The sequence below is a fragment of the Mastigoproctus giganteus genome, chromosome 5, assembly GCF_048544385.1.
Source record: "Mastigoproctus giganteus isolate SK-2022 chromosome 5, ASM4854438v1, whole genome shotgun sequence".
In the NCBI taxonomy this organism is placed as follows: Eukaryota; Metazoa; Arthropoda; class Arachnida; order Uropygi; family Thelyphonidae; genus Mastigoproctus; species Mastigoproctus giganteus.
The window spans coordinates 188,180,240-188,203,441 of NC_143579.1; the positions used below are offsets into that span (position 1 = coordinate 188,180,240).

General features: G+C 36.8%; 1 protein-coding gene across 3 annotated transcripts in view; it reads left to right on the plus strand.

Annotated features, from left to right (window-relative positions):
• PhKgamma (phosphorylase kinase gamma) overlaps nt 1-11,154 on the plus strand; it is a 318,732-nt gene extending 307,578 nt beyond the window's left edge. For all 3 annotated transcript variants that reach the window (XM_090374302.1, XM_090374304.1, XM_090374303.1), the window contains exon 14: nt 9,830-11,154. In XM_090374302.1, the coding sequence (XP_090230428.1) occupies nt 9,830-9,973 (144 nt within the window). In that variant the 3' untranslated portion in view covers nt 9,974-11,154. The remainder of the gene's footprint in view (nt 1-9,829) is intronic.
• The last annotated feature ends 12,048 nt before the right edge of the window (nt 11,155-23,202 follow it).

Genomic DNA, 23,202 nt, shown 5'->3' on the forward strand with positions numbered 1-23,202 from the left:
GACTTGAGTACTGCATACAGGTCTGGAGGCCTCATTTTAGGAAGGATATAGATTTGCTTGAACGTGTACAGAGAAGGGCAACAAGATTGGTGAGGGGAATGAAGATCCTCTTACCAAGAGAGGCTAAAGTTCTGCAAATTGCAGTGGCTGGAGACTAGGCACCTGCGTGGTGATCTGATTGAGGTGTATAAGGCCTTGAATGGGTTGAGCATGCTGAATTCTGATGGGATCCTTCCATTTGTTTAGATTACGAACCTAAGGGGGCATAAATTCAAATTAAGAAAATACAGATGTAGAATAGATGTGCGGAAATTTGCCTTTAGCCAGCAGGTGGTTAATTGCTGGAAGAAACTTCCATCTGTCGTTGTGGAAGTTGATAGGATGAATAAATTTAAGGAGGAACTTGTGTGGAACAGGAATTTGGAGGGAATGGTGTGATTTTTTTTTTTTTTTTTTTTTTTTGGCTGATGCTGCATACACTTGCTTTCTTATATCACATGCCACTAATACAGATTGGCAAGCATTGTAGGGTTGCGGGGGATATATATATATAAAAATACTGAAATTACGAATTGAAAAAGTAATACAAAATTTAACATAAACCTAACAATTAATCGTAATTGGGAGAGTAGAGAAGGGGTAACAAGACAAAAACTGTAGCCGAAAGCCTAAAAATAATTTGGAATATACTGGAGATATTGGGCAGAGTGATAATAATGTGTTAATTTATTACTGTGACTGGGCATTATAAATAATGTTTCGTGATCTCCAGGCTGTGCGGTCCTGTGTAGTAGGAGTGAGATGTCCATATAAATGCATGTGTCAGTCAGTATGAACTCATAATTAGTGTGTTTTTGCTCTTGATTTTTTTTTTTTTTTTCATGAAATAATATTTCATGAAAATATTTAAATATTTGACAAATACCCTCAAAATTTTAAAGATATGGAGATATGAAAAACTGATTCAATAACCGATTATACTAGTCGTTAGTGAATAAACAGTTTTTTGTCAATAATTTGTCTTTGGTTTTCTCTATTCCTGCTCTTTAAAACCGCTTCTGCTCCTATTGGTCCGTTGACTATTAAAGAATGTGAGACTGTTATCTATTAAATAATCATGCCACTCAATGAGATTGTTTGTGGTCCTGTGTAGTAGAAGTGAGATGTCCATTTAAATGCATGTGTCAGTCAGTACGAACTCATAATTAGAGCTCTTGATTTTGTTTTGTCATGAAATAATATTTAAATTTTTGACGAATACTCTCAAAATTTTAAAGATATGGAGTTTCTGCAAGTGATATGCTTCGAGATTCAATATAATCAATTCAATAACCAATTATACAAGTCATTAGTGAATAAACACTATAACACCCAAATACTTTAATGTTGTCAAAAAAGTAAGAGGCAAAAATGAAAAAATCATCAAAGTCACCCGAAAAACGCCGACGTTTGTGTAGATATGACGTTGTTTCTATAGGAGACATCGAAAAGTTGATTGTTCCAATGAAGGAAGGTAATTCTTCTATTAAATATTATGTGCATATAGATGAAGCATTTCAAATACTTAATGAAACTCATATTTCAATCGGTCATGGTGGTAGAAATCCCATGGAAAAAGAATTAAATAAAAAGTATAAAAACATAATGCTGGAAATGATTGTGATTTACCTAAATTTAATTGCAATTTTTCAAAAGAAACAGAAGGTTCCCAAAAAGGGTTTAGTAGTAAGGCCAATTATCTGCAATGAAATGAATTCCAGATGTCAAGTTGACCTGATAGACAAGCAAAGTCAAGGAGATAGCATTAGTAGAGGCATACGATGCAAGAAAGCAAGCTTATGCAGCATCAGTCCAAAAAAAAAAAAAAAAAAAAAACCCTCTTCCATTTCACTCCTCCGTTCATTCTAAATACCTGTCCAGCTCAGCCTTAAATTTATTTAGGCTATCAACTTCAACAACAAAAGATGGAAGTCTGTTCCACCAATCAACTACCTGGTGGCTCAAGGCAACTTCCGCACATTGATCATACAACTGTCTTTCTTCAATTTGAATTTATGCTCTCTCAGGTAATTATTCTGAATAAGAGGAAGAATCCCATCAGCATTGAGCATGCTCAAACCATTCAAGGCTTTATACACCTCAATCATATCACCTCGCAGGTGCCTAGTCTCCAGACATTGTAATCTGCAAAACTTAAGCCTTTCTTCATAAGAGCAAACCTTCATTCCATTCACTAATCTTGTTGCCCTTCGCTGTACTCATTCCAACAGTTCTACATCCTTCTTAAAATGAGGCCTCCAGACATGTATACAGTACTCAAGATGTGGCCTGACCATTGCCTTATACAAGGAGATAATCACATCCTTATCCCTACTAGAAAAATTCCTGTATATCATTTATAAATACAGAAAACAACAATGAACCCGACACTGAACCCTAAAGGACTCCACTAATAACATTAGTCCACGAAGAGCAGTGTCCATTGATTATCGCTCTCTGTTTTCTCCCACTCAACCATCAGTTTATCCATAGCAGCAATTTGCCTCCAATGCCACACTGCTCCAATTTGTGCAGCAGTTTTCCGTGTGCAATAGTATCAAAAGCCTTTCTAAGATCCAAATATGTGATATCAGAGTTATTCCCTGCATCCAGTTCCTTTGTGACCACATCATAGTATCCAATCAAATTCGTCAGACAACACTTCCCCTTAACAAAACCATGCTGTATCTGAGCTATAAATGAAGTCATGTAGATGATCCTGCAGTGTTTCTTTAACCAGTGTCTCCATTAATTTCCCTGGAAAAGAAGTTAAACTAACAGGTCTATAATTATTTGTGCCGCCCTTTGATCCTCCTTTGTGAATTGGGGTCACATTTGCACATATTCAGTCCATGGGTACCTACCCTGAGTCCAAGAACACTCTCATAATTATGGCTAAGGGTTTTCTTACTTCCATTGCGGCCTCCTTTAATATAACTGGATAGATCCCATCCACCCCGAGTGCCTTTTTTATGTTCATCTTCAACAATTTCTCCACTTTCCTCTCAGTTATTACAAAATCATCTAGCTCACTGCCAGACTTGAATTCATCTCTGGCATTCCCCTCCATGAATAACTCCTTGTGTGTGAACGTAGATACAAAATACTCATTTAGTTTGTTAGCCACCTGAGCAGGATCATCAACAGTTGAACCATCAATATCTGGACCAATCTGATTCATCCCCTCCTTTCTGGAGTTTACATAAGTAAAGAACTGTTTACTGTTTTTCTTTGCATTCTTTGCCAAAGATTTCTCATAATCTGCCTTTGCCTTCCAAACCTCCTCTGTGACTTGATTATACAGTCTTATATCTACCTTAGGCTTTTGTGTCACCTGTTAATTTATATGTATCTTATGCATTTTTCTTCTCTTCCACGTGTCTCATTAGTTCATCAGACATCCATTTAGGCCTACACCTTGAACAATATTTCTTAGTTGGTATGTAAAGCCTAGTAGCTTCCAAGATAAGTTCTTTGAATGCTTCCCATTTTGAATTTGCTGTTTGTAACATCATCAGTTGGTCCCACCATATAGAATTTAAATACTGTCTCAGACCTCTGTAGTCGCCTTTAGGAAAGCAAAAACCTTTCCGTAACCCTTCCCTTTACCCCTGATAGTAGTTAGCTCTTTGAGTAAATCCCACTTCAGCACACTGTGATCACTACCACCTAGTGGTTCCTTTATCTGAAGTTTCTTAATGCATAAAGAATCACTACTGATAATCAGATCAAGGGTATTACTCCTTCTAGATGCTTCCCGAACATGCTGATGTAGAAAACAGTCATTGAATAAATCCAGAAAATCCTTGCTAATGTGTGAATGGCCAACCCACAAATTCCAGTCAATATCCAGAAAATTAAAATCCCTTATTATAAGACTCTCTGATTTACTGGCCCACTCTATTTCCCTGTACAGTTTTTTATCAGAGTCATTAGGCCTACAACACACTCCTACTCTCAATTTTGATCTCCCAGTGCTTTTGTCACACAAAACTGACTCGACACTGCACTGTCCAGCAATGTCGACTTGCTGCACTTCCTTGGATTTTATGTGTTTCTTAACTAATAGCCTTCCTATCCTGTCAATCCTTCCTGTACACATTGTAATGGCACCTCCGTAGCCAGGTGGGCAGGAGCAGCAGTGCGTAGCACACGCTTCTTGATTAGACCGGGATTCGAGCCCGTGACCACCAAATACGGAGGATGCAGAAAGGTCAGAAAAGGACCACCACATATCCCTGGAGTAATATGGCCTTAGTTGCTAATGCTCCTAAAAAAAACCAAATAACAGTAACAACAATAACGCATTGTACTCCCTAAATTCCAGTTCCGCATTCCTTATATCTGCGTGACACCACATCTCTGATATTCCAACAATATCTGCCTTTGATGTTTTGACCAACACCTCAAATTCATTACATTTATTTACCAAACTCCTGGCATTGGTGTACTCGGAAGTATACATGCACCTGTTCCTATTCTTAGCTACCCTAGCACAACCCATGTGTTTACTTGTATATCATGTTATATCAATACCCTGCATCTTGTTTTCCAGGCTGTTCCAATTGAAGCAGCGCAAGAATAACTTTCACATCTACCAGTGGCCACTGTTAATCTATTAGTCTGTGTATCCCTCCAAGCTAGTAGTTTTCCTACCCTCCTAACTCTGCCTCGATAGCAACAGCAAATATTCTTGCACCCTTTATATTTAAGTATATCCCATCCCTCTGGAAGCAGTCTCTCCTGTTAAAAAGCACAGACCATGCTGAGAAAAATTCTACCCATTGAGCCTTGCACAATCTCTCCAGGGCCGAGTTGATCGACAAGGCTCTCATCATATACTCCCTCCTATCGTGTCTGGGCAGAATTGCAGACACTTTCAAATTCTAGCCTAATTCACAGCTTTTGTCAACAATGACCTGTACTTGTTAAGTAATTCTGCTGGTCTCCTGCTCTTAATATCATTAGTGCCAACATGTACAACAATGTCACCTTTTGTGCCCTTAATAGATGATATCTGCTCTACAACGTCATCAACCTTTGCCCCTGGCAGACATACCCTGTTTGGTCCTGTTCCACCTATCCTTTTTACACCATATGTTTTCCCGTTTTCCTGACAATAGAGTCACCCACAACTACTGCTAGTTTCTGTGGGACCAGTGCATTCTGCCTTGGGGGTTGCCGCTGTGTTGTGTGATAATCAAGTGCAAGCTCTGGCATTGATGTGGGTAGCTGAGAGCTTGATAGGCCCCTCAATTTAGATCCTTCGAGGGCATCCACCCTGTCCTTCAAGCTCTCGTATAGGCCCATAACAACGCTGAGTTGTCCGCTTGATTTCCTCACACTCCTTACATCACGCACACACAAAGACATCCCCTTGGCAATGTCATGTCCCGTACTTGATTGCTCCACAAACATCAAACAGTGCATTTTAAAAGGCTGTGATTCAGAGGGCAACTGCCCCCCCTCAGTTCTCCCCTGAGCCACAACACTCCCATTAGCTTGAACCTTTTGCTTTGATGCTCTGGTCTGAGTCATGATTTCGATTCAATTTTAGTGCAAAATTATAACCCTAAACTTATATCCCAATGTTGTTATAACACTATATATATTTTTTTTTTTTTCAGTATCGAGTATTATCTCTGAGTTTCATTATATAACTTCTGTGTCGAGTTATGTATTAATTAATAATGTTACGTTTGTAAAATCTAAGTCATTATATGTGAAGTAAAAAAAATTTACTTCACAGTGAAGTTTAGCAAGATTAATAAATTTTACTGATTAATTGATAATATTATATACTATACTTAGCTAATGCTATCTTACGGGATATAACGTTGTATCGTATAACAATGGCAGCAAGTTACGAGTGGTAAATCTATGGACACTAAGTATTAATTAACTTCCAAAATCTCACTATCTAAATTCAGAATAAACCAAGGATCTTGACTAAGTCTGTAAGCTACTTACAGAAAATAATTTAATATAACAATTAAGTCAATAAAGCAGCTAAATAAAGCTCCGCAGCTGCAAAACTTATAAAACACATGGATTGGATTGGATACCCTTAATGATACTTACAGATTGAGAATATAAATTTATTCTCATTTATCAGGATCATCTCACAAAATTTGTACAGCTTCGTCCTTTAAAAACAAAAAGGGCCGAAAAAGTAGCATATGTTCTCTTAGACATATTCACGATTTTTGGAGTGCCAAATATTTTAGAGTGATAATGGTAGGGAATTTTGCAACAAAATTATTGAAGAAATGTGCAGTATGTGGGACGAACTTAAAATGGTTCACGGAAAACCTAGATATTCACTGAGTCAATGTTCATTAGAAAGGGCAAATCGAGATATCGAGAACATCCTCAGTTCTTGGCTAAAGACTAACAATACCACCAAATGGTCGGAAGGCTTAAAATTTGTGCAAATCATGAAAAATAGAGCTCATCATAAGCCCTACAAAGCCGTGTTTGATTGTAAGTTGAGAATTGGCTTAAAAATTTACTTACCTTCCAAATTATTGAATGACATAAGAACAGACAAGGACTTGGAGGTACTATTAAACGGTAACGAAAATCATGGAGATCAGAATGATCCAGAGGAAAGTGGAAGTAATATTAAAGAAGTCAATACTGCAACAAATGATGTAGCTCTAGAAATGCTATGCTCGACTGATGGTGCAGCTGAACACCCCCAAACACCATCTTTAGATGAAATTTCGTCTTTAAAAAATGATTTGGCAAACTAGTGAAGAGGTCATGAATAATGAAGACGAAAACGAAATTCAAAAATTGAAGAGAAAATTTTAAATATATCTGCTCTTTCAAATCTAAAAAAAGCAAGCAAAGAAAATGCTAAACAACTCATATTCAAAATATCCTCTTGCAAATGTTGGTGAAACTTTGAGAATTCGAATACCAGATGTAGACCGAGCATGCAATGATGGAAGAAATATTTTAGCCATTGTTCTGGAAATTTCTAATCAAAATTTCTATAAATTGGGCACCAAATATGAAAAATTAAACCCACTGTATTCCAGAAACGAATTTACTATTTGCAAAGAAAATTTGTTGGCCATTGAAGATGTACCAGATATGGAAATTTCACTGAGAGAATGCTCAAGAATGTTGTTGGTTTTCAGGCAAGGTTACAATAAATGTAACTGCAAAAGTGGCTGTAATTCTGATAGATGTAAATGTCGGAAAGATAAAAAAATATGTAATTCCAAATGCCACCAAAGTCTCAATTTTTATTTTGTTCGAATAAATAGGAAAAATTATGACAAATTTTCTTGATTCATTAAAAATAAAAATTAGCTTTATTTGTTTTTAATTCATTTTGCTTTTGATTTTTTGTTTGTAACTAAAGCTATTTTGTTCAATGCTGTTATGTATTATTTTTGTGTTCATTTTAAGAAGATTTGTTAATTTAATGTTAGGATAATATTTTATTTATATCCGATTTTCTAAAACAAATTCTATATAAAATAAAAAAAATACTGGATTAGAATGTGTTTTTTTTTTTTTTTTGTTTGAATATTCGAAATTTCATACTTGAATTTTTCAGAATTTTTAACCATGTAATTTACAAATAACTGTTGTTTAATACTTTAAGAGTTCATAGTTTGTTTCATTGTCAATTAGTGCACATAATCTTTACTGAAGGCAACGAACCTTCAGACCAACATAGTAAGTTAAAATCGTTGAAAAATATTTTGTAACTTTATAGGATGTCACAGTGCCTGGAGATCAGGAAACATTATTTATAATGCCTGGTCAAAGTAATAAATTAACACATTTTTATCACTCTGCCCAATATCTCCAGTCCTTATATATAGTGCCCAGGCAGTATGAATAAAACCCAATTAATCACTTTGTCCATAACATATATATATATATATATATATATATAATATTGATAAAAATAATAGGATATATTGACATTACTAAATGACTAAGCAAGAAAGAAAAGTATTAAATTATTAAACTGGGTTATGGATCAGGGGGCACTACTAGTTATAGCAGAAATACCTGGCAACCATAATGAAATATAGACAAATGTATATTATCAGTGTATTGGGTAGGGATGCTGACCTGTCAAGCATAATTACAATGGAAAATTGAGAATGCCTGCAAGGTAAAAGCAGATTACCTGAAATTAAGATTAACATAAAAATAATAATGATAACAATGATGGTACCTAAAGCAGTGGGTCCTAGGACTTTAACTACTTCATCATGGGGTCGGCAGCCAAAATCATAGGAGCCACCACAATAAGCAGGGTCTCTGTTTCTGTTATGATGTATATGTATGAAACATATACATCATAGCCGACCCGATGGAGACCAGAAGGAAGGAATAAATTCAAACATAAATAAAAATAAATAGAGTTAAAAAGCTAAAATAATGCCAATTAAATCCTGTTAAAGGAAAAATCAATGAAAGTTTGAACCACATTTTGAAGAACCAATTATGAATGACCTTGTGATATTTTTCTAAAGCACATTTCTGGAAGTCACGACCATAAAACAATAAAAACAATTTGCACTTTCTGGTTTATTGGGCTTTTTTGTTACTGCAAGCAATTATAAACGAGTAGTAAACTGAATGTTATTGCATTTGTGAAAATACCGATAGCTGGAATTGTATGGGTTTTTATGTTATTTTGGTGAAATGTGTTTGCCCTTTACTGAAAACTTCAATCATATAAAAAACATAAATAAATTTTAAGAATCTTCTCTTCATTCTTTTTTTGCTTTGTAAACTTGTTACTCCGCACAAATTGTGTTAGTTGCAATTTGTGTGTTCTGTTAAAAAATGCTTATGCATGCTATTGAAATTTATAAAGAAAAGAGAAGATTATCGTAGAAATAAACACCTCTTGAAGCATTTCTGAAGAAGACAACTCCTTGTGCAACAAACCAATGAGTGCCGAGCCAATAATGAGTGATCAACAAGTGTGCATTTAGTTGATAATGATGAAGAATAAACATTCTTTAACATTTGTAAGTCATAAATAATTTCTCTATTATTATAATTTGCTTGATTTTACAGGCTGTTTTCATTTATTTGGATAAATCAATCATTGTTTAAACATAAACTAATTTCATTGTTGATAATGTAACTCCTATTTTTAACATTGTCTATGGAAAATAAATTCCCACTTTACGAGTGTGTGCTAGGGACGAATTAACTCGCAAAGTCGAGAACTACCTATATATTGAAATCTCTCTGTCATAGCATGAGAAATCTTTCTATACATTAAAATAATTTTTCTCCTAGTGATATTTATTCAGCTAATGGGAAAAGAGAGATGCAAGTTACATGGTAATATGTAGCAAATACTAAAATGCGTAACAGAAGCTTGTTTTACTGTGGTAAAACAAGCTTCTGTTTAATTGTGTTCACGCACTATGTTTATCTAACATGACCACGTGGTAACTTGCTTGATTTCCATATGTAACGTATTTATGAATTCATAGCAAAGGAAGAGACACACAGTGTCGGAAGCTTCTGTAAGCATTTTATTTTACTTTATCAAAAGAAGCAAGCACAGTGAGCTGGGGGCAAAGTCCCCCTAGTAGCTATTATATTTATTTAATTTGTGCTGGTTTTTTTTTTTTTTTTTTGTATATGGCTATTTAATACACTTTCTTCATATTATTTAATAAGATGTACTTGGTGAAAATACTTATGAGATATTAGATATTTCTCTAAAGTTGATGTACTGAAAAACTATGCAGCTTGCTTTTCATAAATTGATGTCATCTTTCTTTTTTTGCAGGTTATTGATGGATGTGCATTCAGAGTTTATTGCCATTGGGTTAAGAAAGGAGAGATGCAGAACAGAGCTGCATTATTTGAAAATAGACCTCATACTGAAATAAAGAATATGTATATGGAATCATTGAAAGGAACAGCCACTTAACAATACTGTTCCTTAGATGTGTATTTACAATGCCTGTTGTGCTGTCATTAATGGAAACTTGCTATTTTCCTTAGGTTCTGTCTTGAAGCTGGAGAGTTCAAGTGTATATGCCCATTTCTTATCTTTCAGCTGTTCATTATGTAAATATATAAAACCATCTCAGCACAGAGGCACAAAGGAAAATAAGCTGATCTTCATTTACATTTTTATCATATTTATTTGGATTATTATATTTTATGCATTTAAAATCATAAAAGAAAACACCAAACTTTCCATCTACGAAAGGGAAGTATATATATATATGTGTGTGTGTGTGTGTGTGCTCATGTATACAATAGATACAAACACATGGGGCCCCTTTTTAAGTTGTGGCACTGGTCTAATGTAATTATTCCAAAAATATGATACCTGAGTGAAATTCAAGATATACATTTTTAAGTGTATGCCACCTCATTTCAAATTATATTATTACATTGTAGGTAGCTGTAAGAGGTTAGGTAGAAAGTACAAACAAATATGATATTCTCTAAGCTGTATTTTAAAAATTTTAAACAATAAATTGTGAAATGGAGCAATCAGAAGCATTTAAGCAAAAACAATGCAGATCATTTACAAAGTTTCAAAATAGTTTCCTGTGCTCTGCACAGTTTTTTCCCAATGATGAGGAAGTTCCAAAATAATAGTTGCAGCGCTGGTGTCATTAAAGTTAAAAATTTCTCACTGAACAGCCATAACAATTTCACCTTAAGTTTTGAACCATTTTCCCCCCTCAGTGGTTCTTCAAATTTGGGAATCAAATCATAATCACATTGCCTGGAGAATAGGGAGAATGACCAAATACTTCCCAGCTTGCGTAACCTCAGGATTAACGGTAAAAAAAAAAAAAAAATGCTATTCTATAGTAATCCACGAAACAAGATTTCTTTGCCTCCATATAAAAACTGCATACATACACATACTGGTTGTGTGTTGGAAAGTACATAACACACAATGTAAAGTGCATATCTTGAATATTATACCAGTATAATATTTTTGAAATAATTTATTATTATATATATTTTTATTTTATTTATTTATTTTTTTATGCACATTTTTGAATTGTTCACACTGGCCAGAAAATTACAGAATGTATAAAGGAGGAATAATGAACTATTTCTGATTGGATTCATTACAAGATAACAAAGCACATCAATGATTTTTGATATATATATATATATATATATATATATATATATATTATTTTTTATTTTATTTTTTTTTTCGTAAATATTACAGTACAATCTTAAGTTTGGAATGGGAATATCTTAGATTGCATCTGAAATAATAATGAACCACTTCTGAAGAAAGTTCAAGGAATTGACAGTGGCAAAGTTATGTCATGTTTCCAAATTTAACATGTACAATATAAGTTGGTGATTATGGAGTACACCAAAAAGATTATTGAACTCTAGCCAATGCTTATATGTGTAAGCATTGGCTACAAGCTCATATAAGATGAATCTGAATCACATTGTTTCTACATTCAGTAATCTAAAAACAGTAAACATTATTATTCTGATCAGAAACCTGTTTTAAAACGCTCGCCATTATATATATAATTAAACTTTATTTATATTGATTTAGTTAATAAATCATACCTATTTTATATAACACTGTTGTAGATATTAAAATCATTAATAGATTCTGTTTATTGTTAAAAATCATGTAATGGGTAATATAACAAACTGAAATTTCTTCCATTGAGTAGAAATTTTACTTTTCTGTTGAAAAGTAGTTCTGCTTAGCAGCTAATTTTTATTTGTGCATAAACCAGGGAGATTGTGCTAATGGATTTCTTTCTTTCACTTATGATCATGCATGAACAGACTAGTTTTTTTTTTTTTTTTTTTTTAGTACTCCTGAATCATTTTGCTTTATGAAGTTACTTAATTCCGTTTGCCTACTCATGTTTTAAATGAAATGAAAACTTAGTGATGTGTATCACACCAACCACATACACTTGAAATTCCAACTTAATTAGCAGCAGTGAATACACCACATAGAGAATGTTCTTTGATTTTTTGGTCAGTGAATGCCAGAATGGTTATGTAATCTACTTTCAGTCATTAAGGCATGTTATTCAGTATTAGTCTATGCAAATTAACAATTCAGGGCAGTTTGTATGTGAGAAGGTAAATTCTTGAATAATCATGATTAGTTACATTATTAATCTCCTAGCCATATAACATTATTGTAAATAAGTATTGTTGTGATTAAAATTTTTAGGGTACATACAGGTTTGAAATCACTGTGACATGAGAAATTTCTTTTATAAAAACTGCTTTGGAAACAAATTTTTGTAAAGAAGTTAACCCAAATTGCAGTAAATTTTATAAATTACTTGCCACTTGCAAACTTATGTTATCATAACTTGCAGTTTGTGTTTCGAATGTTCATAAAACATTACACTTCCGTTGTGAATATATAATTTTGCTAAATGCTTAAAGGGAACTGTGTACAGTATTATTCTCAGATCATGATGGATTGAAAATGTAATATTAGGTTTATATATTTAAAAAGTATAAATACTGTGATGCATTAATTTTGATTAAAGCAGTAGAAATTTTATTTTATTTTATTATTTTTTTAATTAATCATTCTCCATCATATGCACATATATATACCCATGCAAAAATGATTATCAGCCTTCTTCAGATCATAAATTTATAAGATTTTTCCTCTTCTGAAATAATTTATTTAATTAAAGAATTATACTTTACATAGCAATTTTAGTATTAGCCATAAGCCTAGGTTAGATAATGAATGTGGAAAGCATTCAGTATGATGTATGAGCATGATTAGGTATCATACAAATTGAATAAAATTGCTTATATTATTAAATGAAGGAAACATGGATATTATTGTATCATGGTTAAACACTATCAGTTATTACTTTTAATTAAAGTAGAACTGTTTAAAACTAATGAGACTTCTTTTTTTTTGTAAATATGAAAACATTGTCTATACTATAGAAGTGAGATATGTACAGGATCAAGGTGCCACATCAAATTCTTCATCAATACCAGCCTGCTTTGCAGGCTGGTATTGATGAATGTGTGAAGATTGAGTGTGTGTCCAAACCATTTAATTTCAAGTTGTGTATTTGTCTTATCACTCACATTGAGAAAATTGCCTCTTGCACATAGAATGCACAAGGAGGAGGAGGATGGTTTGTTTCACCATTTATGGATGACAGTAGCTAGCTGTGGCTGAAAGTTATGTTATTCTCATTGAGATTTCTATCAGGAGGGTATTACTGGGGGATTTTAACAGTTAGACCCACTGCTTTCACCCTTTGGTTCTGCAGTTCTTAACTTGGTAGATACTTCCAACTTGAGCTTTTCATAGCATAGGAGCACAGCTTCTTAACTAAAACTGAAGGCAGGGTCTTAGCATTACTGAAATGCTCTGTCCTTAGTGTGTTTTTTTAACCAAGATCTTATGGTTCCTGGAAAGTCAGGTAGGCCTGCTTTTTTATAGTTTTTCTTTTATTCCATTTTACTGGATTTTATTTTACAAAATTTTGCATCATTCAAAAGAACAAGATTCAGGAGAGCCAACAGTCTTAGCAAGCTTTGTGCACTTTCAAAATTCTTCTTCCAAGATATCCCTTTAATTTCAACACGGTGTGCTACACCGTGTTGTACCACACCGGCTTAATACATCCAGCTTTAATACCTGTTTTAAAATTTTATAATGTTTTTTAATGTTTTATAATCCACATACATATTTTATATAATAAAAGTGATAACTTCCTTTAAAAAATAAGAAGTTAAATGTGAGCAGTAGTAGGCTGTGTAAATTTTTAACCCATTAATGCCCCTTAAACTTTTATTTTATTTATTTATTTTATTTATTTATTTTTTTTGTTCCTTATCAGTCAGCTAATACCTTGGCTCTAGTTACTTCTATAGCTGCAATTTTTATATGATTTCAAAAAACATATACACTGACATGGCACTGAGTTAAATGAGAATTAATTGGACAGCTGACATGGAATAATATTACCAACATTTTCTGGAACAATTTACAATTGATGATACAGTGTTTACATCTTCACCACAGCACTGTTAATTTAATTTAAGCAAATAATGTTGTTTATTAGCATTAGTAGAGGCATATGATGCAAGAAAGAAAGCTTATGCAGCACAGCCAAAAAAAAAAAAAAAAAAAAAAAAAAAACCCTTCCACTTCACCCCTCCGTTCGTTTGAAATACCTGTCCAGCTGAGCTTTAAATTTATTTTGGCTATCAACTTCCACAACAAGAGAAGGAAGTCTGTTCCACCAACCAACTACCCACTGGCTAAAGGCAAATTTCCGCACATCTATTCTACATCTGTCTTTCCTCAATTTGAATTTATGCCCTCTCAGGTGATTATTCTGAGCAAGAGGCAGTATCCCATCAGCATTGAGCATGCTCAAACCATTCAAGGCTTTGTACACTTCTATCAGATCACCTCGCCGGTGCCTAGTCTCCAGACACTGTAATTTGCAAAACTTAAGCCTTTCTTCGTAAGAGCAACCCTTCATTCCATTCACTAACCTTCTCGTTCCAGCAGCTCTACATCCTTCTTGAAATGAGGCCTCAAGACCTGTATACAGTACTCAAGGTGCAGCCTGACCATTGCCTTATACAAGGGAATAATCACCTCCCTATCCCTGCTAGAAAAATTCCTGTATATCATTGATAAGACACCATGAGCTACTCTTGCAGCCTGTCTGCACTGCTCAGAGAACTTCATATCTGCCTGCACAATTACCCCCAGGTCCTTTTCATTCTCTACCACTGTCAGTGTAGTACCACAGAGTTGATACGTTGCTCTGGGGTTGCTGTTTCCCATATGTAGTACTTTACATTTGTCAATGTTAAACTTCATTTGCCACCTCTCAGCCCATCTACTCAACCTTTCCAGATCCTGTTGCAGCAGCATAGCGTCAGTAGCGTCCTTAACAACCCTGCCAACTTTGTATCATCTGCAAACTTGAACATTAAGCTTGATATACTATCATGAATATTATTTATAAATACAGAAAACAACAATGGACCCAACCCTGAGGGACTCCACTATGCTGAAAAATTTTTATCTTGCTAAGAGAAAACAGAATTAAACAATCTTCAGAAATGATTTACACATCTTTTTGTATTCACTTAGATTATGCTTTTTTTTGTGGCATTACACGCTGTGGAAAATGGAATTTTGCAAACCTATGCATAAGTGATGTCACAAAATTAGCGACATAAATGCTCTGTTATTAGTATAGATAGTTGATATTGACTCCTGTATATCTATAAACTCCTTGGTTAGATGAATTTTAATACCTATATCTAATGCACATCACTCTGTTTATATTTGTCATTTTATAGAACCTAAATATGAATCTATTCTTTATGTATACTTCAGTGCATTATATGTAAGCTTTGCTACTTTTCTTTCATGAGTGCTATAATCTTAAAGCATTTTGATGCCAGTACCATTCAGAAAAATGGAGTTTACTCATTTGTTCAGGGATTTAACAAAGTTGCGGGTTCAAATCCCGCCTCGGGCTTGGATCAGAGTAAAATGCAAAAACTTTGGGAGGTGCAATGTGGCAACAGAAGCCGATGTGCCAACAACTAACAAAAAAAAAAAAAAAAAAAAATTTAACAAAGTGTTGGTCCACTATCAGCTTTATTTTTAATGTTTTAATTTATTGCAATAACAACTGATATTTTGCTGTGCACTAATCTGGCATATTGGCATCTCAAAGATGTTCTACTGGATTCAGCCTAGGAATGTATGCTGCCATACCAATTCTGTGATGAATTATCCACATAATAGTATCCATTTACAAATTCCACTGTGCAAGTAGTGGAAAATTCAATGTAGGGCATAGCCATTAAGAATTCTGTAAATTGTGCCCAACAACCCTGTTCTAAATCTCTAAAAGTAAACCCATGCCATGGCATCTGTTGTTCTTGCAGATGTCTGTTTAGGACAGTGGTGTCTAACCTTTTCTTATAAAGGGCCATATTCAAAGTTAATTTCTTTCTCAGACTGCACTGAATGATTCGAGATAAATTAGTGTGTTACATTTTCCATATCTTGTTACATGTAAAAGGAAATTTCTGTTTCCATGTTAGCATTTTTTATTTTCAGGCTATACAGGGTGTCTCAAAAATATTGGTACAAACATATAGGGGAGGTAGGTAACATCTAAAGGAATGCGAATCGCATAGGAACCCATAACCGGAAACGTCACGGGAAAGTAGTAGCAGAGGCACAAGAAGCAGAAACGACACAGGACAGTAATTAGTGGCAAACATTTATTTGACATAATATTAACAATCGAGTACGAGATGGATGCATTTCATGATGTTACAACAGATGCTCAAAGGTTCCACCATGAGATGTGATGCATGTGTGACACCGACCCAGCATGGATTGGCAGACAGTCGAACACACCTGGAGTTTCTTTGACAGTAGCAGCAGCAGCGCAGACGAGTCTCACCACGAGATCCATTTCCATCCCCACAGGCGGTTCATACACAATAAATTTGAGGGCCCCCACAGAAAGAAATCGAGGCTCGATAAATCAGGTGAGCGTGGGGGGGCAGGCAATGGGTCCACCACGGCCAATCCATTGACGCCCAAAATGCCTGTTCAAATGGTGACGAACACACCTTCCATAATGGGCAGCCGCCCCGTCATGTCGAAACCAAATGTTGCATCTCACATTTGCTGGAACATCGTCAAGTAACTGGTAGAACTTGTTCAAGAAAGATCCGATTTTTAGCTGAGTTCATGCGAGATGGTAACAGGTATGGGCCTACTAAGCAGTCACCGACCATACCTGCCCACACATTTATTGGAAAGCGATGTTGTGCCGCATGTGGGGTGCACACCGTGTGAGTTGTGAGCCGACACATGAGCATTGTGCTGATTGAATAAGCCTTCCTGAGTGAAATAAGCCTCATCTGTGACCAAAACATAGGCTGGAAAATTCAAGTCTTGAACACTTAATTGGAGAAACCACACGTGCAGGATGATCTTGGAGGAGGATTAACTGAACGCTTTGGAGATGAAAGGGGTGTAAGGAATCATCACCAGACACGCTGTACACTGCATAAGGTATGTTCGTGTCAAACGGCACCTAGGATTTCTCCCAACTCCATGTGTGTTTTGCTGTATCGAGGACAGTACACTGTCAAGCCAAAGACTTGAAAGCGTGTGGGCCGTGTCTGTGCAGTGTGACATGTTGTGCCCATTGTTTGACCAGCTTATTGGCTGCCAGCCCCCTAGTGGGGCCTGACGTTGCCCATACCCTGCCACGTGGAGGCTAGCTGGTTGTATCCAGTATCACAACAAATTGCTCTGGGAAGTCCTGCTACTTAGTTTCCTGGGATTTCAGTGGCTAGGACCTTAAAAAAAAAATAATAAAAATTTATGCATTTGACATTAGTGCTTAATGGGATTGCTGGTAGGAAATTGCTGGTTGGGGTTGAATGCTAAAGAGATGTGTTAAAGGCCTAGTAGGTCGAGCAAAATTGATGTTATTAAATTTAGACGTGAGGCTATACGCTAGATAAAAGCTAATAGTGTTTGTTGTCTTAGAGATTTAGATGAAACCGGTGGAATTTAGACGTTGATTAGAATTTGGTGGCATTGTTAAGGGTGTACCTTGGTCAATTTAGTGAGAGAAGGGGGGAGACTGAAGACTGGGGGAAAAACAGAAGAATAGGGATGATAGAGTAGGCATCCCCAAAGAGTTCAGTGGAGACGAGCGCCACCAGGCGAAGTATGGGGGATAGGCAGGGAGGAGAGGAGACAGATGTCTCCCCCCACCTGGGGATGGGGTTTTAAAGGGAACCGGGTTAGAGTACCCAGTTCAGATCGGCAATGGCATGTTGGCAGCAAAGCCGCAGAATGTCTTCGTCAGTGTCATGTCCAAGCAGTGTCGAATCCGGTATGAAGGTCAAGCTGCCCATCCCGCTCCAGGGTGGGATATGTTAGCTGGCAGTGGGGAACCCATCAGGTGAGGGGATGGAGAGAGACGCATTTATTTCATACTGAACATCTGCACAACAACAGCTAGTGGTAGGCGGAGACTTGGCTATAGAAATATATTGTCTGTGTCTTGTCTATAGAAACTTCTGCTCCGCACCAACGTTCTTATATGCTTTTTATGTTAATTCAGCATCCGGTTCACTACGAAGACGAATTATTTCGTAAAGAAAAATAAGGAATAATTACTTGGGTAACCTTGCATTGTTTAAGAGTTTTCGAAATTGTATGACGCAATACTATCATTTGTTCGTAATTACTAAATGTCGTTACAACAGGTTTGTTTATATAAGTCGTAAAGTCCCTTAATGATTCTTTCAAGGGCAGTTCACACGAAAATACTGCACAAAAAGAAAAGACATAATGTAATTTCTCATATGTAACTTTCCTCATATAACGTTTCTTATTACTTCATTTCATGAGAACGATAGAATCATATGTTGCAATACGAGTAATAAAAGAAACTTCACTTCATTCTTAGAAATGTTATCATCAGACTCTTTATCTGATGATAACATTTCAAAGTTAATTCCCATGATTTCTAATATTGGTTACTCTTCTGATACTGATATTGGTAACTAGAAAAGAAGATTAATTAACGTAATTTAACTCAAAATAAAAGACATATAATTTACTAATGCAATGAAGTTTGGTATTATAATTTTTTAAAAAAAGGTGGCACCAGTTGCGAGGCGGTGATAAGCACCTTACAACATATATATATAGGTAGAGAAGGCTCACAATGCTTCTAAAGAACTTCCTTGGAACGTTCCGAATTTTTCTCGTATATTGTAGAAAGCCCCCAAATCTTTTAATAAATATAAAAAATAAAGGGGAGCGAAGGCCCAGTGGTTATGACACTGGACTACTAGCTTGATAGACCCAGGCTCGAGTCCCACTTTAATGGGAGAATAGGGCTCCATTACGATGGGAGTCCGATATAATGATAATAGTAATAATTTAGAATAAAAATAATAAAAACATGGCGAAAATTGCTGCAGTGGAACTACCTTCCGCAAGGTCAGAGTGACGGCTAAGGCCGATTTGCCATCTGGTGTCACTCCCAAGAACTAACTACCACTGGACAAAGCTAAAGAGGTCCAACCTCCACAGATGGATGAGGTCGAAGAGAAATAATACTCATGCTACATTAAGTATGTTGCAGAATAAAGTCACTTGCATTCAGGTCTTAGGCAGAGGGGTACATTCGAAAAGTCGGAGCAAGACCATCTAGTCCCACCAAATGGATGTGCAACTGCGCTAGTCACCACCTAAGAAGGAAGAAAATGAATACGTGCATCATGCGAGCATAGTGTGAAATAACGAAGCTAGAAACCAATCTGACAATGTACAAGTCGAGACCACATACCAAGTGGTTGGAATGATTCCTGGATATTCAAGACCAGCAGACCAGAAAAGCGCAATCTTCATGAAGAACCTGATAACTCTTGCAATCTTGGAAAAATCAAGCAGGATGTAAGCGATCAACTACAAGGACACTACTGATGCTATGCTGCTGCAACAGGATCTGAAAAGGTTGAGCAGATGGGCTGAGAGGTGGCAAATGAAGTTTAACATTAACAAATCACAGTGGGAGAGAATGAAAAGGACCGACCCTGAGGTAATTGTGCAGGCAGATATGAAGTTCTCTGAGCAGTGCAGACAGGCTGCAAGAGTAGCTCATGGTGTCTTGTCAATGATATACAGGAATTTTTCTAGCAGGAATAAGGTGATTATTCCCTTGTATAAGGCAATGGTCTGGCCACACCTTGAGTACTGTATACAGGTCTGGAGGCCTCATTTCAAAAAGGATGTAGAGCTACTGAAACGAGTACAGAGAAGGGCAACAAGATTAGTGAATGGAACAAAGGGTTGCTCTTACGAAGAAAGGCTTAAGATTTGCAAATTACAGTGTCTGGAGACTAGGCACCAGTGAGGTGATCTGATAGAGGTGTATAAAGCCTTGAATGGTTTGAGCATGCTCAATGCCGATGGGATTCTTCCTCTTACTCGGAATAATCACCTGAGAGGGCATAAATTCAGATTGAGGAAAGACAGATGTAGAAATAGATGTGCGGAAATTTGCCTTTAGCCAGCGGATAGTTGTTGGTTGGTGGAACAAACTTCCATCCCTTGTTATGGAAGTTGATAGCCTAAATGAATTTAAGGCTCAGCTGGACAGGTATTTCCAACGAACGGAGGGGTGATATGGAAGTGTTTTTTGTTTTTTTAGCTGATTCTGCATATGCTTGCTTTCTTGCATCATATGCCTCTACTAATGCTAATGAAGCTAGAGACCAATCTGACAATGTACAGGTCGAGATCACATACCAAGTGGTTGGAATGATACCTGGATATTCAAGACTAGCAGACCAGAGAAGCGATATCTTCACGAAGAACCTGATAACTCTAGGAATCTTTGAAAAATCAAGCAGGATGTAAGCGATCAACTACAAAGAAAATGGACAAGTCGATACCACAGGAGGAAGAGCAAGACGAAATTCAATCGAGAGCAGCAGAAGTGGAAAAAGACGAAGTTAGGACATCCAGCATAGAAGAAGAGTGGAAGAAGGCCTTAACAGAATTCGAAAGTATGGACCGAAAGCTCCAAGTGATACCGAAGCAGAGACCCAATAGAATCTTGTGAAGAGCCAGAGCACCTCAATCAGCAAATAATACCGCATTAATACTTCGAAAACAATGGTGCAACACTGGAGCCCATCGACACAGCCATATACTGTGTTGCCATAGCAGCTATTAGGATTATTAGAAGAGAAACGAGAGACCAGCAGCAGAAGAAACAAAAACGAAGGAACCGCCAGGATGGAAAAGAAGACTCAGCAGAAGATAGAAGAATTAAGAGTCAAGATAGGCCAACTGGCCCAGCACCAACGGAATAATATGAGTAATAGGAATAGGACTATGATCTTGGTCGAAAAGCGACAGAGAGTGTACACAGCAAACAGGAAACCAAAAATCAGAGAATAGGAGAATACTTAAAACGCATTGAAGCACTCGGCAAGAGACTACGTCGATACAAAGAGCTCGCAGAGGAAAATAAACAACTGAATCTTCGATGAGAAACCAAAAAGCCTTCTTCAGCAGTTTCGGAAAAGGCAGGAAAGACGGAAATGAGCATCGGACGATCTAGAAGTTCAGGAGCAACATATGGTGCAGCGAAGTAAGACACTGCTCAATAACAGCCGAGTCCCCTGCGTCGAATTAGAACGGAAGAAATCCAAGGACGTACAAGAGATGGGAGATTCGGGAGGAAGAAGTAAAACTGTATCAGGAACTCCCACAACTCCAGTAACACATAACGTCCACAGCTACTGGTACCAATATCTCATTTGTACGCAAAAGCAACTAGCAGAGCAGTCCACCTGAATGATAAGGCACCCAGAGACAATCCAGAAGTTTCTCACTCAAGGAATCACATATCTGAAGCCTAAAGACGTAGGCACAAAAACCCGGCTAAATACAGGCAATCACCTGACTTCTAACAATATACAAGATTCCTTACCAGCTGGATAACTAAGAAGATATCGGACCACGTAGGGAGCACGAACATTATGGCATAACAGCAGAAACGGTGCAGGCCAGGGTTGCAAGGAGAAATTAACCATAGATGTTGCAGTTATAGAGCAACCCAACAAGCAGCACTGCGATCTGTACACGGCTTACATCGATTACCTCAAGACCTTTGACGCCGTGCCTTGTAGGTGTCTACTAGAAGCTGAAGATCTACAAAGTCAATCAGAAAGTGATGAACTACCTAGAAACAACGATGGTGAAATAGAGAACCACCATCGAGAACATCACAATCTGACCGATCTCCATCAGGAGAGGAATTTTTCAAGGAGATGCCCTGAGTTGATTTCGAGACAGAACTACAGCACTCAAGCCTCTATCGACCATGTTGAACAGCAGCAAATATAGAGAACCTCAAAACAGGAGGGAAAAACCAGTATACCCTCACCCACCTGATGTACATGGATGATATCAAGATTGACGCAGCAACCGAGAAGCAACTCCGGCAACTACTCCGGATCAACGAAGAATTGAGCAATTATATCTGGATGGAATTTGGTCTAGAAAAATGAGGATCTACGATTGAATTAGGGGAAATCAGTCAGCCGAAACTACGAACTTCACACTGGTAAGGAGATCGAAGCCATGAGAGAGAGGGAGAGACCTACAAATACCTAGGAATAACGCAGGATCAGCAGTTACAGCACAAGGAATCAAGGCTTCCTGTCTGAAAAATTCCACTAGAAACTCAGAAGCCTGTTGACAGCAAAGCTGAATGGAGGGAACACGGCAAAAGACATAAATGCCTGTGCATAGTGTGACATAGTGTTTTTTGACAGGCGGCACCGGTGCTTTCGCACAACTCTGCATTTGAATCTCTTGTGAAGTAAGACAGTACTGTCAAGGCCAGATAGCATATGTTAGTGTATGTTCATGTTTGTTTAGTGCGGGTTATGTTGTTCATCTGGTCGCTTAGCCTAGGGTCTGTGGAACACCACAGTGGAACACCACAGACCGCTAGTTACCATCACTGGCACTGGGAGCCGGACCAGGTAAGTGGGAAGAGAACTCTGGCTGGCCGACCCTGGGGTTAGCCTGAGCTTCCCAGGGAGGGCCAAAAAAAATAAAAATTAAAAAAATAAATAAATAAAATAAAATAAAAAATAAAATAAATAAATAAAAAAATAAAATAAATAAACAAATAAATAAATAAAAATAAATTTTTTTTTTCCTTTTTTTGAAATAGGTGAAGGGGTGAGAGATTGAGGAGAAGAAAGAAGGTAAGCAAAAGAAAGAGGGCGAGGTAGGGTCGGCTCCCCCCAAAGGGGGAGCCCACCCTACCTCAGGAAGAAGAGAAAATATTGTGAGGTCAAGTGACCCACAAAGTCAGGTTGCCTAATAGCATGACCCTGCATTTGATAAGTCAAATGCCAGTCCCACTCCCAGAGGAGTATTTATGTGAGTTCCTACACAAGTAGGAAAATCAGTATTGTCCTACACCTCGAAGAGAAGAGGTGCCAGCAAGTGAGTGGGTCCCACATTGGGCAAGAGCCCAGTGTCAGCAAATTAATCTTCTTCAGCCAAGGGGGATTTGTAGGCAATGAGCAGTGTCCCAC